Below are 17,914 nucleotides of genomic sequence, written 5' to 3'. Positions count from 1 at the left end.
AGTGCGAAAGGACGGTTGGATATCATGTATTCAAAATACTGGGTAGTTTTGACGAACATGAAATATTGAGTTGAAAAACTCAAATTGTCAATAGTTGACAACCAACGTATCTTTCCGGTTCATACACAAATGAGTAGGACTCATTGATGTAACAATTCAAGTACGAATTGAAGGAAAAGATGCAACTTTGTTTCACGGCGCATTAGATACTTAATTTATGCCTAACAAAGTGTAAAAGTGAAGGCACTTAAAGAAATGGTTCTTAAAGTTATGAGATGGTGTATGATAAGAAATATAGGAAACAAGGAACAATGGAAAGGAATAAGAACTAGTAGAAAAAACTAAATAGGCACCCCCCTATAGCACCGGTTCTTGAAAACCAGTGCCAACATTAATGGGCGAGAATGGGGAATTCATAGTTGGCACCGGTTCTCACCTAAACCGGTGCCAACTTCTTTAATTAGCACCGGTTCAAACCGGTGCCAACTCCAAAAAAAAAAAAAAAATTTTAATGAAATCAGAGGAGTTAGCACCGGTTCCACTAAAACCGGTGCCAACCTTAATTCTTAGCACCGGTTTGAACCGGTGCCAAATTTAAAAAAGAAACCGGTTTTCAACGTTCTTCTTCTTCAATAATTTCATTTCATTCAATTCAATTCTGCTTTCATATTTTCTGAAATTCCCACGACGCGCGCATTTCCTCTTCCCATATGCTTACTCCATTGAAGCTTCTGCTTCCGCACGCACGCATCATTCCTTTCTGGGCTTCGTTCTTCTCTTCAGTTCTCCATATCCTCCTCCCTCCATTCAAGCAGCTTCGACCTAAGGTAAGTAATAACGCCTCTCCTCCATTGACTTAGCTTCTCCATGTATTGCATTAAAACCATTGTTGGGTAATTTGAGGAATTGGTCTTTAGTTTAATAATTGTAAGTTTCTTGTAATTTCTAGGGTTTGTCAATTGCTACTTAATTACTCCATTAAACGCGCAAGGCTCCCCCTCCATTAAACGCACAAGGCTGCCCCTCCACAAATGTAAGTCCTTATTAGTTGTTGTTGCTGTTTGGTGGTTTTCTTAGTTTAGCTTAGTAGCGTACCTAGGGGTGTTGTGGTGCTTGGAATGCTTTTTATGTGTAGTTAACTAGTTATCATTTCCGAACTTTGGTATTATATGTAAGCGGTAAGTATTTTGAATCAGTTTGTATACTAAAAGAAAGCACATATATTGCAATGGTTAATAAGTTTGCACTTTGTACAGTCCTACTTATAAGAATATGAATAAAGAGAAAGAATCCTAAAGTGGTGCTCACTAAGTTCAATGTTGTATATTTGCTCTAAAATTCTATAGGAGTATAGGGAGTTACAAATGGCACTGATTAAAAGAGGATTCAATCCTAGGTCTTTGGTACCCCCCTCCTTGCCCTGGAGACTTCACTAGGCTGCAATATGTTCGTTCAAAAACATTTTATCTATTTAAAATTACTAGCAATGCTCCTTTCAACTTTCAATCTATTTAATTTGCTGTTTGGTGCTTTTTAATTATGAGTTGCTTCTCACTATATATGGATTTCAGGCTAAGAAATGGGTGTCAAGGGCTTCTAGGGCAATATCATTAGTTTGGAGAATGGGCGGAAATCATCCAGGTATCTTACTCTGACTGTCTTTGTTCTTGTTCACTAATATCATTCTTATCTTTTCCCTTAATCTGGTTTTCTGTTTGTGTTCTATATAGGCTATAATGAAAAAGATTCAGAGGAATTTTTGGGCGAAGCATTAACCTTGGCATTGACCTTCTAGTGGAGAGTGTTGAGACTTTATAGATACTCATGTATAGATATAACTTTATGTGCTATATATAAGTTCTTGTTTGCACACTTTTGTGGATGTGGTGTATGATATAACTTTAGTGCAACTTCTATCATGATGTGTGATTAATCCATTGTTTTTTAATTGATTGCATGCATCATCATATGCCTAGATACCCGTTCAAGGCTTTCTCATTAGGAGAAAGTCTTGAATAGTCCCCGGTTGGGACTATTCTTGAACGTTTACTCTCACTTAGGTGATGAATGTATGTCTTTTTTTTCGATTTTAAGGAACATCTTGGCTTACCATTTCCTCGATCACCATGTTATCTGGGTACATATGTGGGTAAGTAATTACCTACGTCGTGTACTTAGAGAACTGGGGGGAAATGCTGCCGGATTTTCCTTAAAATTGGAAAGTTGACATACATTCACTAGTGAGTGTAAACGTTCAAGGATGGGTTAGGTTGGAGTGATAAGGACCCTTTGGAAGCATATATGCATTTTTGTATCTATATAAATGTTATATGCATGGTGTTTGTTTGAATTTGGTTTACGTATATAATAGATGTAGCAATTATACATTATTCGCAATATGTTGCCATATGTTTAGACACAATTTACTTAATGGAGAAGGATCGTGGTTGGATGTATGGTAGACGTGAAACATTGGAATTCTTTGATGGGGTTCAAGAGTTTTGCGAGAGGGCTTCATCTTATCAGCACAGAATGGGTGTCGATTGGCTCTATTGTCCTTGTGTTGATTGTAATAATGTGAAGGTGGTGAATAGTGTTGATGTCATTAGAGATCATGTAGTTTGTCGTGGGTTTAGGGTTAAATACCATGTGTGGATTTGGCACGGTGAAGAAGGAGAGTACAATGGGGATGTTATTGGGAATGATGTGCATGATGATAGAAGCAATGACATTTGTGTGGACGAGGAGTACAAGAATAATGATGAACATATTGTTGATAATGGTGCTGAGGATGGATTTGAGGATGATCATGTGGATGAGGTCGAGGATGAAAGGGTGGATGAGATGATGCGTGGTTTTGAAGGTGACGTGTTTGAGTCATTATTGGAGGCTTCTAAAAAGCCTTTGTATCCTGGGTGCAAAAAATACTCCAAACTATCAGCCGTGCTACACTTTTTAACATTAAGTCGAAGCATGGGTGGACGGACAGTAGTTTTACTTCTTTGTTGACCGCGTTAAGTGAGATGTTGCCCGACGGGAATGAAATTCCTAAGTCTTAGTATTACGCAAAGAAGCTCATGTGTCCATTTGGTTTGGAGTATAAGAAGATACATGCATGTCCTAATGATTGTATTCTTTATCAAAATGAATATGAAAAATTGGAGGAGTGTCCACGATGTAAGAAGTCGCGCTACAAGCGCATGAGTTGCAATAATGGTACGAAGGGACCACCTGCTAAGGTGTTGTGGTATCTTCCCATTATTCCAAGGTTTAAGCGTATGTTCTCTTTACCACAAGACGCTAAAAACTTGAGGTGGCATGCAGAGGGAAGAAAGAAAAACAGAATGCTGAAGCACCCAGCCGACTCCCCGTAATGGAAGAACATTGATATGAAGTTTGGGGAATTTGGTGATGAAGTCAGAAATTTAAGGCTTAGTTTGTGCACGGATGGGATGAATCCATTTGGCACTCTTAGTACCCAGCATAGCACATGGCCGGTACTTTTAGTCATCTACAATTTGCCTCCTTGGTTATGCATGATACGGAAATACGTAATGCTTTCACTTTTGATATCGGGGCCAAGGCAACCAGGAAACGACATAGATGTTTATTTTGCGCCACTTGTTGATGATTTGAGAAAGATGTGGGACGAAGGGGTTTCCGTGTTTGATGCTCATAAGAATGAGATGTTCACATTGCGTGCAGCTCTGATGTGGACCGTTAATGATTTTCCTGCATATGGCAACTTGTCTGGGTATAAGAACAAAGGGAAAAAAGCATGGCCCATTTGTATTGATGATACGCCAAGAAGACGCATTGATCATTCTCACAAAGAGGTGTATTTGTGGACCAGAAGGTTGCTCAGGCGCGATCACCCGTACCGTAGGCAGAAAAAGGCTTTTGATGGGACAGCGGAAGAGGGGACTGCGCCTAGGCCGTTGACTGGTGAGGAGGTTTACGCTCAAGTTAAGGGTGTATGAACATTCTTTGGGAAATCAGAAAAAGCGGCGGAGTCAACTGGTCTCTTTAAAAAAGAATCAATCTTTTGGTTGCTCCCGTACTGGAAAGAACATGACGTTAGGCACTGTCTTGATGTAATGCATAAAGAGAAGAATGTGTGTGATGCTCTTGTGGGAACGCTGATGAGTATTCAAAGCAAGACAAAGGACGTAAAGGGTGCATGGGACGATTTCAGAATTGTGGGTTCAGCAAAGGGTTAGTAAGGGAAAGGAATAGGAAAAGGAAAATGAATTGAGTTCGAAAACAGGAAAGGGAAAGAGCAAGGGAAAGGGAAAGGCCACGGATGCGTCGAAGAAGATTAATGAGGGAAAAGACAAGGAGGGCAAGGCCTATTTACCTTCGGCTTGCTACACATTGTCAAGGGTAGAAAAACGGATGTTTTGTGCATGTCTGTATGACATTAAGGTTCCATCAGGGTATGCATCTAACATGAAGAGATTTGTATCCTTAAATGGATAATTGAAGCTGACAAGTATGAAATCCCATGATTGTCATGTTTTGATGCAAGTTTTCCTACCAATTGCAATACGTGGTATTTTACCAAAGCACGTGAGGGAAGCTGTTACAAGCCTCTGTTCGTTTTTCAATACAATATGCAGCAAAGTGCTTGATCCTTGTACAGTTGATGCTTTACAGCCGGATGTGGTTGTGACTTTATGCAAATTTGAGATGTACTTCCCACCCTCGTTTTTCGACATAATGGTGCATTTGATTCTTCATTTGGTGCGTGAGATTAAGTTATGCGGTCTAGTGTTCATGCGGTGGTGCTATCCTTTTGAAAGACATATGGGTACATTGCAAGATAAAGTGAGGAATCGGGCTCACCCGGAAGGAAGTATGATTCAAGGGACCGTGGCTGAGGAGGTCGGTAATTTTGTGGCTGACTATATAACCGTTGCTAAACCTATTGATATTCCTACTTCTCGACACGAAGGGAGACTTGATGGTCATGGCACAATCGGGTCGAAACGAATGTCACCTGATCGAGATAAGTTCTTACAAGCGCACCTATATGTGTTGCACCATGTTGCAGATGTTCACCCATATTTAGACGAGCACATGGCTAGTTTGCGTGATGAATTTCCATCGAAAGGTGAACGGGCACTGATGAGGCAATCGAAAGTAAGTTCAAACTTGATTAGTATGACTAATATAATAAATGAGTTAAGTAAGGCTAATCAACACTAGATAGCTATATTTACTTTCGCAGTATAAACTTCACGAGGAGCTTTTTCGGATGAGGCAATCGAGCTGAATCAAAAAGGAAGATGGTGTTACTGGGAACACAAATCACCAGCAGGGTCCAATGTGCACTACAGGAATGAACAATACACAAACAAGTCAATAATTAGCCGTGTACAACATATAATTAGGGGAAACAAATGAATTTGACATGGTCAAACGTACTCCTCAAAACATGGGGCGAATATGAACTTGTCACCCGCACGCAATGATTCCTTGATACCCCGTTCAACATAGTACAACACGTCAGGGTAGTTGCCTAAGATTCTAGTAGTGGAGATTTGCTCGGGGCATAACCACCCTACTTGACACGGAGAATCAATCTCAAGTAAGTGCTCCTGTAGTGCTCTGCATGCATGGTAACAAAATATTAATGGGAAATTAAATTACAAGCAATCACCACTAATCTGAATAACATAATAGTGTCTGGCATTAAATTACCTCATGAATGTTTGAACGAGGGAGATGTTAAGCATTGAACCACTTAGAAATTCTTTCACATCTTCTTTGCTAAGCCATGTAACTGCATCCTCATCAAAGTGGAACATTGCCTTAGGTAGTGGAACTTGAATGGGAGTGTCACTAGGTAACATACTAACACGGTTCTGTAGAAATGTTAAATCTTTAGACAGCGTTTGAAGGATCGTGTCAGCAACAAGTGGAGTAGCTTGCAAAGTTAAACCTCTCGAAGAGTTCTTCTTCGACCCTTTTTCACTCTCCGACCTTTGTTCACTCCTCTTCTTTGGCACCGGTTGATCAACACTTATTGGTTGTTCCACCCTCCTCTTTGAAGTTTGTCTTTTTTGCGAAATCTAATACAACAAATCACGCAATTGGTTAGAAAAGACAAATCCATCTAACTCTTGTGAAAACAACCGGGCATAAAGTACCGAACGAACCCAAAATCTTAATTACCTGGTTCATCAACCTTACCCAAGCACATGGCCACTGCACAAAGCTACCTTTTGCCGCCTAAAGTGTAGTAAACTCCTCCTCCTCTACGGGCACCGGTATTAGGATGTCCTCAAACCCGGTAATAACAGAATTGATCCCAACCGAGTAATGTTGTGGCCTAAGCGGTCGCAAATGGACCGTACCTTGTTCGGCCGGTTGTGCACTACCATATGCAACCACATACAAAGCTCCAGATTCGTCCGGATGTAGAAGTGCACAACGGGTCTCTTCCTACACCAATTTGAAAGATCAGTTATTAGAACCAAACATATCACAAGGGGTCGTTTCCTACACAATTGATAATGTGCCCATATTCACTAAGATTGATAATGTGCCCATATTCACTAAGATAGAACTAAACAAATCACCTGTAAATCTGGAAAATGATGAGGTGCTGGATTATCGAGCTCCCTCGAGTCCGCATGTGTAGGCGTACCACCCTGCAACAAGAAATTAATGACTGCCACCTTAGATCCTACATAACTCAATATGCCAAAACTAAAAGTTTTAAAACTACCTCATTTGCATCATCTTCTCCATGTATATCAGCTTCCCCTTGTCCTTTTGGGTGACTACATGAGTCGACGGGTGTATTCGAGGGGAAAGGCAAGGTCGGTAGGTTCATTTGCTTCGCCCAAGCGTTAAATTCACTTACGAGCTCGTTGCGGACTTGTTTCTTAATCGATGCCACCGTGGAAACCAAATCATGAGGTGAGTTCACACTTGCTCGGGATCTTCCTGATTTGGTATACTCTGGACCCATCACCTTTTCTCACCCTAGCAATGACCCTCCTGCACCTACTACCCGTCCTAGATGGTAGGGCTTTCCCAAAGCCAAGGTGAAAGGGTCTTTTTCTACACTTGGGACGAGCTTGCCTTCAACCAGTTCTTCAGTGTGTTCAATCTGTAGCAAAAAAAAAAAAAAAAAAACAGAAACCAATAGCATCCATAAGTGATATTTATGCAAAATATTCATAGAGTTCTCAAGTTCGTAGTTGCTTACGAGCTTATCAGCCATTTCTTTGGTTTCCGGAGCCTTGATGGCCCATTTTCTGGTCTCCTTGTCACGCGCATGCAGTCAACAGAAGAAATCACCAGCACGACTCACCAGCGTAGTGATCGTGGAAGAAGAGGGTCCTTTGGACGACCCTAGTAGCGAAGTGGGGTATACTCCTTCGTTGACCCACGTTTCCCTTCATTCACCAAATGTCTTACATCCCATACGTTGGGTGTATTGCTTCATCTTTGCATTTTTGGAATTTTGCTCCCTCAGTTCCTACGTAATTAGAATTGTTAGTATTATTACTTCAAAAAGAGATAATATATTATACAATTGTAATCAAATTTACTTAAACTTACAATTGCTTCCTTTGTACTTTGTTGAATAACAAAAGCTTCCCAATCATCCTTTGATATGTTTGGCCATTTTTGCCATGGGAGTAGCTCTTCACTGATGACTTCATCATCATTTCCTTTCTTCTTCTTTGGTTTTTTCACAACAGTCTTTGTGAGCCAACCACGAACTAATTCGCTCTTGAAGCCTCTGAATCTTTCCGCTAGCAAAGATTCAAACACCCTTCACTTGGCGGCATCATTAGAAATATTAAACAGACTCTGCAAACACAAATAAAGTCGATTATTAGTTTCCCCTTTTACATAACATTAAAGTAAAGGTATTTATAATTGTATAAATATGCAAATAAAACACTTGCCCTTGTATCATTCCAAAATGTGTCAATCAAGCCTGGAGGTACTTCCCGCATATGAAATGTAATCGGGATTTTACGCGCACAAATGCCAACGTGAATAGCATATGGACGACGGAATTTGCCTACAGATTGGCCCACCTTGTCGTACTCTAGGACCATGGGACCTACGGGTTTCTTGAAACTTGTCGTCGGACCCCTCACCTTTTTCTGACGGTTCCCTCACCCCTCCTCCACTTTGTCCTTGGCTTTGATTGTGGGAAGTAGCGTTCTCACCAATCGTCTCAGAAACTGCATTTTCAATAGGAGGCGCTTGTTCACCCTCCATTTCAAATGCATCCAGCCTACGCTCTAACTCATCCTGAGCATGATCTTTTGCCTCACCCAAATCAGGCTCCTTGTTCACATCATACAACTCATCACCATCCTCAGATAAGTCATCATCATCTTCATCCTCTACATCCTCGACACAAACACGGTCCTGATCGTCCGCCATGAGATGTAATCACCTGCCATAACAATCATAACACGTTAGTAGTTGTATTATAAATACATTTGTAAGGTACAGTTATAAAATCAAATTTAAATTGCCTAATTATAATACTTATGACAATTAATTAATTCATTTTCGGCTAACCTGTCATTTTATAATACTTTCAACACCTAAACTCGCAAAATTGCTGAAAATAGTACCTCATTCTAATATTCCTTCGTTGTGGTCTAATCGCACATAATTGGTTTGATCGTCTACGTCATTTGGTACAACAGGTCTAGGAACAGTGAAAGGTGCTGAGTCACCAAACCCATGCTTCGACTTAATGTTAAACAGTGTTAGCACAGCTGATAGTTTGGAGTATTTTTTGCACCCAGGATACAAAGGCTTTTTAGAAGCCTCCGATAACGACTCAAACACGTCATCTTCAACACCACGCATCATTTCATTCACCCCTTTATCCTCCACCTCATCCACCTGATCATCATCAAATCCATCCTCATCACCATTATCAGCAATAAATTCATCATTCTTGTATTCCTCGTCCACACGAATATCATTGCTTCTATCATCATGCACATCATTCCCAATAACATCTCCACTATACTCTCCTTCTTCACCGTGCCAAATCCACACATGTTATTTAAGCCTAAACCCACGACAAACTACATGATCTCTAATGATATCAACACTATTAACCACCTTCACATTATTACAATCAACACAAGGACGATAGAGGCAATCGAAACCCATTCTGCGCTGATAAGATGAAGCCCTATCACAAAACTCTTGAACCCCATCAAAGAATTCCAAAGCATCACGTCTACCATACATCCAGCCACGATCCTTCTCCATTAAGTAAATTGCCTCTAAACATGGAAACATATTACGAATGTATAATTGCTACATCCATTATATATGTAAATCAAATTCAAACACACACCATGCATATAACATTCATAGAGATACAATAATGCATATATGCTTCCAAAAGGTCCTTATCACTCCAACCTAACCCATCCTTCAACGTTTACTCTTATTAGTGAATGTATGTCGACTTTCCAATTTTAAGGAAAATCCGGCAGCAATTCCCCCCAGTTCTCCAAGTACACAATGTAGGTAATAACTTACCCACATATGTACCCAGAGAACATGGTGATCGAGGAAATGCTAAGCCAAGATGTTCCTTAAAATCGAAAAAATAAGACATACATTCACCACCTAAGTGAGAGTAAACGTTCAAGAACAGTCCCAACCGGGGACTATTCAAGACTTTCTCCTAATGAGAAAGCCTTGAACGGGTATCTAGGCATATGATGATGCAAGCATTTATATATTGTTGTATTAATTTGTCATTAAACAATACACAAGTTGTAATAGCATGAGAAAACTTTCATCATGAATCAAGAAAAAGATACATAGACTAAGTTTATAATTCATACCACAATTGAGCTAAATTTGTAGTCTTCAAGCTAAACTTGTGCTTCAATTCACATATGAATCTATAAAAAAATTAAAAATAAAAAACAAAAGTTAGTAAGTAATTAATACCTACATACATTGGTAAAGAATAACGCATCATTAATCAAACTAACAATTGCTAATTAATCATTGTTTATATAACTTGAACTAATATGAAGTATGAGACTATTGTGTGAAGTTTGCTACCATTATAGCAAATCATACTGACTCTAAGTAGGCATTCAAGAGCTTATATAACTTGAGGATGGCACAAAATATATATATATATATATATATATATATATATATATATATATATATATATATATATATATATATATATATATATATATATATATATATATATATATATATATATATATATATATATATATATATATATAAGTGTTATCATTATGGTGTCGATGCAAGCCCACCAGTTCATTAGTTATCATTATGGTGTCGATGCATGGGTTATTTATATTATTTACTATATAAGTGTTTGATATTCAACACCATTACTCCCATTGTTGAGTTTGGTTGTTTGTTTACAACCTTTCATGAAGCTTTGTCAATTAGAATCACAACCAAAAGCATTCAATGACACAAGCTATACGATTGATAACTATTCTAATATGCACACAAGCAAGATTAATAGCCTTTAAAGCATCAACAATGAGGAAGCTGGTGTAGAGGTGGGAAATATATCGTTCGTGCAAATCATGTTTAAATGATCAGCAATTTAACGCAAATTCAGGTCTATATAAATCAATCAGCTTATAATAATAAATCAGTCAATACTAGTCATATTGAACAACGGTTCAATATGGGGTCAATTAAATAAGTGTCAAAATTAAATAAGTGTCAAAATCAAATAATGTAATTTCCATTACAACATAAGTGATTCAGTTTCTGCAGTGGGGTGCGGTTCAGTATAAGTTACACATGTAAAAATTTGCCAATATTTTCAAGTTATGAATAATCACCAACCCTGTTTACCCAATATTAGCATAGAATAATCAACCATTAATTAGCTTAACATTCACAATTATATAACAGAGACACAGAAATCAAACATTAAAAAAATACAAAGGAATGGTGGAATGGTCAAGGATGAGAAAGAAGGAATAAGATTAAATTACTAAGGCCTGACTACTAAGATGAGTCATGATTTACCCAATAATGCAATAAGCCTGGACCATGACACCACAACCAATAAAGTAAAACAAATGTACAATAATATAAACTTGAATCTATAAGAGAAATGTAAGCATGTTGATGTATACAAGAAGCTACTCAAACAATGACATCTTTGACAGAATCTATATATGAACTACTATCTAAAGGATTTTCTCAACTATAATCTATCAATCATTTACTACTTACCTACGGTAGCCAAAACCTATCATCACAAATATATATATCAGGCAACATATATATATATATATATATATATATATATATATATATATATATATATATATATATATATATATATATATATATATATATATATATATATATATACTTGTATTACCCAATAGAAATTTACAAAAAAAACTACTAATTTCAAGTGATGAAAAACACAAGTCTCGACTGTCTCGTAATATTTCTAATCACACTTAATTTAAAAGAAAGATATATCATTGCTCTAAGATTCAAAATGAAAAAATGTTAGTAATTGATGCACATACACTGACAATTGAATATGCAGATTAGTTTAGAGTCTTATTGATAGAAATAAAAATGTTGTGTGACCCTTGGAAAGTTAGAATCCTTTTAGGACTCCCACTTTCACTCACAAATAATAGCAAGAATTCTTTTTAAAATTCTCACAGTTTACCTATAACCAACCTTCCTAACACCAGTCTTAGAAACCAAACTACTCTACATGGAACCACCACAACTGAACACATATCAAAGACCTGCATTTCCTAAGCATTGCAATAAGCGACATTTACAACTGAACACATATCAAAGATAGCAGCTTTACTTGAATACAACAGCAAGCTCAAAAGTCACAACAACAAGCTCGAAATTCACAAGAACAGCAGACTAAGACCAACCGCCCTTCAGCCTCATTCTGGTTCAAACCCCATTTTCTCGAACTCACAACAGCAGGCAAATTAACCCTAGAATTATGTAATTGCAAAGAAAATCAACGACTAACCCTATATTGCGAACGAATTCAATAGAATAAGAAGACCCAAAATACATCTTACCTCGAAGCTGCTACAATGGAGGTGAGAAAACCCTTGAATTCGCTTCAATATATCGGGATGAGAAAGCTTTGAATGCGTTTCAATATAGGAGGGCTATGGAGAGAAAAAAGAAATTGACCTTGGCGGCAATGGAGGTGAGAAAGCTCAGAGTGCGCTTCAATGAAGGACATCAATGGTGATGCTAGGCGAGAACGAGAGAAGGAGCGAAGAACTCAGTGTGGAAATGCAGGAGAATGAATTGAAGGAAGAAGAAAGGTTTCACGAAGTAATTAAAATTAGGCGGGTTTCTGGGTTAAATTGCGCACCGGTTCGAACCGGTCCTAAATAATCTTTTCCCACCGGTTTATGCTGAACCGTTGCGAAATCTCTTCCTTCCCCTTTTTTTTTTTACAAAACATTTTGGCACCGGTTCAAACTGGTGGAAAAACAAACATTTGGCACCGGTTTATAAGGAACCGGTGGGAAAAGTAATTTTCAGAATCCCGCCCATTTCTTTTCCCACCGGTTTTCAATAACCGGTGCGAAAAGGGGGGTGCGGTTTTAAATTTTTCTACTAGTGGTAGTTGCATAATAAGAAGTTTGTGAGTTGGTTTCGTGATCGAGTGATGGGTGGAAAGTATGAGAGTGTCACAGATACAGTAAGGTGACTTGCTTATGGTCCTAGGGATGACGTTCGCTCATTTGAGGGATATGACATAAATGGGTACACATTTTGGACTGAGCGTCAAGATTTGAAATCATCCTCAACCCAAAACAGTGGTGTAACACTTGTGGCATTGTCAAGGGAGTTTGCAAGTGCTAAGGATAAATCACTTGTTCATGCAGAGTTGTCATACTACGGTCGAATTCAAGAAATATGGGAGCTTGATTATTGTGACTTCACGATTGCTCTTTTCTGGTGTAAGTGGGTTGATAATATCAGGCGTAACGTCAAACATGATGACTTTACTCTTATAGATCTTGGCCACCAGTGAACAAAAAGCTGAGGGGTTCGACGACAAGTTTCAAACTAATGATGACTGTTATTTTTGCTTGTAGAGTCTATTTAACATTCCAATTGAGTATGCCAAGGGAAGGGTGTTTGAATCCTTACTTGCGGCAAGATTCAGAGGCTTTAAGACCACCTTAGTTTGTCGGTTTATCACAAAGAAACTTGTGAGAAAACCAAAGAACAAGAAAGGAGGTGGCAATGATGAAGAAGTCATCGATGAAGAGAAACTCCCATGGCAAATATGGCCTAGCATATCAAAGGAAGATTGGGATGCTTTCGTTCTTCTAAAAAGCAAAAATGAAGCAATTGTAAGTTCAAGTAACTCTGATGACAATTGTATGATATATTTAATATTTTGGTAGTTTTGAAACTAATATGTCTAATTATATAGGAAATAAGGGAGCATAATTCCAAGAATGCATTGTAGAAGCAATACTACCATCGTATGGGGTGTATGACGTTTGATGAATGGAGGGAGACGTGGGTGAGTGAGGGAGTATACCCCACTGTGTTTCTAGGGTCCTCCACATTTCCCTCTAACTCCACGACCAGTACTTAGTGAGTCGTGCCGGAGATTTCTTTTGTTCTTTGCATTCTCGTGACAAGAAAATCAGAAAATGGTCTATCAAGGCTCCGGAAACGAAAGAAATGGCAGATAAACTTGTAAGCAACTATGAATTGTGAACTGCATGAATCTTTTGCATATATATCACTTTACATAAACAATAACTTGATGTCGCCTTTTTGTTTTTGCTACAGCTTGATTACATTGAAGAGCTTGTTGAAGGCAAGCTCGTCCCAACAGTGGAGAAGGACCCTTTCACCTTGGCTTTGGGAAAGCCCTACCATTTAGGACGCGTATTGGGTGCAGGGGGGAGCTTGCTAGGATGGGAGAAGGTGATGGGTCCGGAATATACCAAATCAGGGAGATCCCGGGCAAGTGTGAACTCACCGGTCAACTTGGATGCCACGGTGGCATCAATTAAGGAACAAGTGCGCAACGAGATGCGAGAAGAGTTCAATGCATGAGCAAAGCAAATGAACTTGCCGAGCTTGCCTTTCTCCTCGACTACACCGGTCGACTCTTCTAGTCACCCACGAAAACAAGGAGAAGATGAGATACATACATACGAGGAGGTACATGATCAAGTGGTTTCTAATGTATAAGTTTTGACTTTTTGAGTTACGTGGGTTCTAATTAGCTTCGCACTATCAATACACTGTTGCAGGTTAGTAATCCTGCACATGCGTACTTAAGGGAGCTTGAAAATCCAATACCTCATGACTTTCCAGTTCTACAAGTGAGTTGTTTAGTTCTTTGATTTTGCAGTGAATTTGTGAAGTTTGTTGTGTTGTTTCTTTATATTGGATGAAGTTTGCGGTTTTATGTGCTGTGAATGTTCTTCGTTTGTTTCGTGTTTCTTCGTTCCTGTAAAGACTAGTTTCTGTGCTATTATTGTCGTGTTTCTACGCTATTATTGTCGTGTTTCTGTGCTGTCATGTTGTTTCTGTCATGCTGTTTTTGTCATGCTTTTTCTGTGCTTGCTGCCTGCTTGCTTTCATGGTTGATCTGATGATGCCGTCTGCCTGCTGTGCTACCTGCTATGATGTTGTGAGTTGTGCTGTGAGAGTGTTGTGTTGTTGTTGTTTCTGCGTTGTGAGCTGTGTCTACTGTTTCTGTGGAGCTGTGAGCTATGCTGCCTGCTATGATGCTGTGAGTTGTGCTATTTCTGTGCTGTGTTGCTGCTGTTTCTGTGCTGTGAGCTGTGTCTGCTGTTTCTGTGGAGCTGTGAGCTGTGCTGCCTGCTGTAATGTTGTGAGTTGTGCTGTTTCTGTGTTGTGTTGCTACTGTTTTTGTGTCTGTGAGCTGTGTCTGTGTTGTGAGCCGTGTCTGTGCTGTGAGCTGTGTCTGCCTGCTGCCTGCTGTGAGCTGTGTCTGTGCTTTGAGCTGTGCTGTGAGCTCACTGCTCTTGTTTTTGCTGTGAGTTCACTTCTGCTGTTTATATGTTGCTTGTGAACTGTGTTGCCTGCTGTGAGCTTGTGTCTGTGCTGTGAGCTCATTTCTCCTGTGTCAGTGCTGTGTCTATGCTATTTCCTGAGCTCACTGCTCCTGTGTTTATGCTGTGAGCTCGTCCCTGCTGTTTATATGTTGCCTGTGAACTGTGCTGCCTGCCTGTGAGCTGTGCAGCAGCTTTGCAGGCAGCAGGCAGCAGTTGTGCAGGCAGCAGGCACCAGCTGTTTTGCTCTTCCCTTTTTTTTGTTTTACTTGTTTCTTACAAGTGATATTCCAAATTGGTGCAGGAAGAGACCCGTTGTGAAATTCTTCACCCGGGCGAATCGCTTAGTGGAGGATTGAATGTCGTTGCATATGGTAGTGCACAACCGGCCGAACAAGGTACGGTCCATTTGCGACCGCTTCAACCTGAGCATTATTCGGTCGGGATCCATTCTGTGGTTGCCGGGTTCGAGGACATCCTAATACCTGTGCCCGTAGAGGAGGATAAGTTTACTACACTTTGGGCGGCAAAAGGTAGTTTTTTGCAATGGCCATGTGCTTGGATACGGTTGGTGAACAAGGTAATTAAGCTTTAAAGTTCACGCTTTACTCTATACCTGATTTTCATCCCAAGAGTTGGATGAAATTCTTTTCTAACCATTTGTGTGATTTGTCTTATTAGCCATCGAGGAAAGCCAAACTCCAAAGAAGAGGGTGGAGGGGCCAAAAAGCTTTGATCAACCGATGCCAAAGAAGAGGAGTGAACATGGCTCGGTGAGTGGAAAAGCGTCGAACAAGAGCTCTTCACGAGGTTCAGCTATGCAAGCTACTCTACTAGTTGAAGACACGGTGCTTTAATCGCTCTCTAAGGAGTTAACTTATCTGCACAACCGTGTTTGCGTGTTGCCTAGTGACAGCCCCATTCAAGTTCCACTACCTAAGGAAATGTTCCACTACGATGATGATGCAATGGCATGGCTATTCAAAGAAGATGTGAAGGAATTTCTAAGTGGTGCAATGCTTAACATTTCCCTCATTCAAATATGCATCAGGTAATTCAACTAGTACTCAATTTATGTTATTCAGTTTAGTGGTGATTGTCGGTTGGTTTTCAATTAACATTCTATAATCATGCATGCAGAGCACTTCAGGAGCACTTATGGAAGCTTGGTTCTCCATGTCAAATTGGGTAGTTATGCCCAGAGCAGATCTCCACTGCTAGAATCTTAGGCAACCACAAGGACGTGTTGTACTACGTTGAACGGGGTATCAAGGAATCAGTGCGTGCGGGAGACATGTTTATATTTGCCCCATATTATGAGGAGTACGTTAGATTATGCTTGTCAAATTCATTTGTTTTCCCTGTTTATATGCTGTACTTGCCTAATTATTGATTTGTTTGTCTCGTGTGAATGTATTTATGTAGTTATCATTGGACCCTACTGGTGATTTGTGTTTCCAGTAACACAATCTTCTTCTTTGATTATGCTCGGTTACCTCAACCAAGAAAGCGCCTCGTGAAGTCCATACTACAAAAGTAAATATACATAGCTTCAATTCTTGTTATTGATTATCATAACCTAACTCATATATATTAATTATACTAATCAAATTTGAACTTAATTTTCTATGTAGTGTTATGAAGAAGATAAATTCTCGAGCTCCTCGAGGTGCTACATGGAAATCACCGATGGTAATGCCACATGATATTGTGATTTTCGTAATATACAATGCGTAAGATGTTGCTAATTTGCTATGTATGTTTGATTCAGGTACTTTGTTCCTCATGATAATGCGCACAACAAGATAACGGAGTTGATTGTGGTCTATACGTGATGAGATTCATGTTTGACATAGTGAGTCATTGTACAGACACACAACAGCTTGAAGAGGTATGCCAGTTTGGTTGAAATTGCGTTCTAAAACGCCTTAATTGCTCTTTTCTTGTAATTTCAAGACTTAGTCACCAATAACTAAGTGATAAAGACATGTTATGACTAATTATGAGTTCACTAGACAAGAAATGTAGGAAACAGGCATCCTAGTAGTCAAAATGGCCTTACTTGGGCCATTTCGGTTGAAATTGCGTTCCAAAACCTCTTAATTGCTATTTTCTTATAATTTGAACGCTTGGCCAGCTATAAATAAGTGATAAAGACATGTTATGACTATTTAAGAGTTCAATTGACAAGAAATGTAGGAAATAGGCATCCTAGTAGTCAAAATGGCCTTACTCAGGCTATTTTGGTTGAAATTGCGTTCCAAAACGCCTTAATTGCTCTTTTCTTGTAATTTCAAGCCTTAGTCACCAATAACTACATGATAAAGACATGTTATGACTAATTATGAGTTCACTAGACAAGAAATGTAGGAATTAGGCATCCTAGTAGTCAAAATGGCCTTATTTGGGCTTTTTTGGTTGAAATTGCGTTCCAAAACACCTTAATTGCTTTTTTCTTGTAATTTCAAGCCTTAATCACCAATAATTAAGTGATAAAGACATGTTATGACTAATTATGATTTCACTAGACAAGAAATGTAGGAAATAGGCATCTTAATAGTCAAAATGGCCTTACTCGGGTCATTTTGGTTGAAATTGCGTTCCAGAACCCCTTAATTGCTATTTTCTTGTAATTTCAAGCCTTGGCCACCTATAAATAAGTGATAAAGACATGTTATGACTATTTATGAGTTCACTTGACAAGAAATGTAGGAAATAAGCATCCTAATAGTCAAAATGGCCTTACTCGGGCCATTTTGGTTGAAATTGCGTTCTAAAACCCCTTAAATGCTATTTTCTTGTAATTTCAAGCCTTAGTCACCAATAAC

The 17,914-nt window shown here is 39.0% G+C and overlaps 2 protein-coding genes across 2 annotated transcripts; one reads left to right on the top strand and one right to left on the bottom strand.

Moving 5' to 3' along the window:
- Nucleotides 1–5,218: 5,218 nt before the first annotated feature.
- Nucleotides 5,219–6,186, bottom strand: LOC110695827. Its single transcript, XM_021873053.1, has 4 exons — nucleotides 6,178–6,186; nucleotides 5,704–6,074; nucleotides 5,428–5,610; nucleotides 5,219–5,333 (listed from the first exon to the last, which is right to left on the bottom strand). The coding sequence occupies exons 1-4, from the start codon at nucleotides 6,184–6,186 to the stop codon at nucleotides 5,219–5,221; spliced, it is 678 nt and encodes a 225-aa protein (XP_021728745.1).
- Nucleotides 6,187–14,665: 8,479 nt separating this feature from the next.
- LOC110695826 (keratin-associated protein 5-1-like) lies at nucleotides 14,666–15,216 on the top strand. The gene is made up of 2 exons (XM_021873052.1): nucleotides 14,666–15,087; nucleotides 15,165–15,216. Exons 1-2 carry the CDS (start codon nucleotides 14,666–14,668, stop codon nucleotides 15,214–15,216), a joined length of 474 nt encoding a protein of 157 aa, XP_021728744.1.
- The last annotated feature ends 2,698 nt before the right edge of the window (nucleotides 15,217–17,914 follow it).

Source organism: Chenopodium quinoa, unplaced genomic scaffold (genome assembly GCF_001683475.1).
Source record: "Chenopodium quinoa cultivar QQ74 unplaced genomic scaffold, ASM168347v1, whole genome shotgun sequence".
Taxonomy (NCBI): domain Eukaryota; kingdom Viridiplantae; phylum Streptophyta; class Magnoliopsida; order Caryophyllales; family Amaranthaceae; genus Chenopodium; species Chenopodium quinoa.
The sequence above is the reverse complement of the archived record's forward strand: the minus strand, read 5'-3'. Positions and strand labels throughout refer to the sequence as shown.

Coding starts and splice junctions, on each gene's coding strand:
- LOC110695827 (XM_021873053.1), bottom strand. Junction 5,611..5,703: donor CTCGTTCAAACATTCATGAG/GTAATTTAATGC, acceptor CCATGCATGCAG/AGCACTACAGGAGCACTTAC. Junction 5,334..5,427: donor TTCGCCCCATGTTTTGAGGA/GTACGTTTGACC, acceptor TCATTCCTGTAG/TGCACATTGGACCCTGCTGG.
- LOC110695826 (XM_021873052.1), top strand. CDS start 14,666: ATGCCGTCTGCCTGCTGTGCTACCTGCTATGATGTTGTGAGTTGTGCT. Junction 15,088..15,164: donor GCTGTGAGTTCACTTCTGCT/GTTTATATGTTG, acceptor CTCCTGTGTCAG/TGCTGTGTCTATGCTATTTC.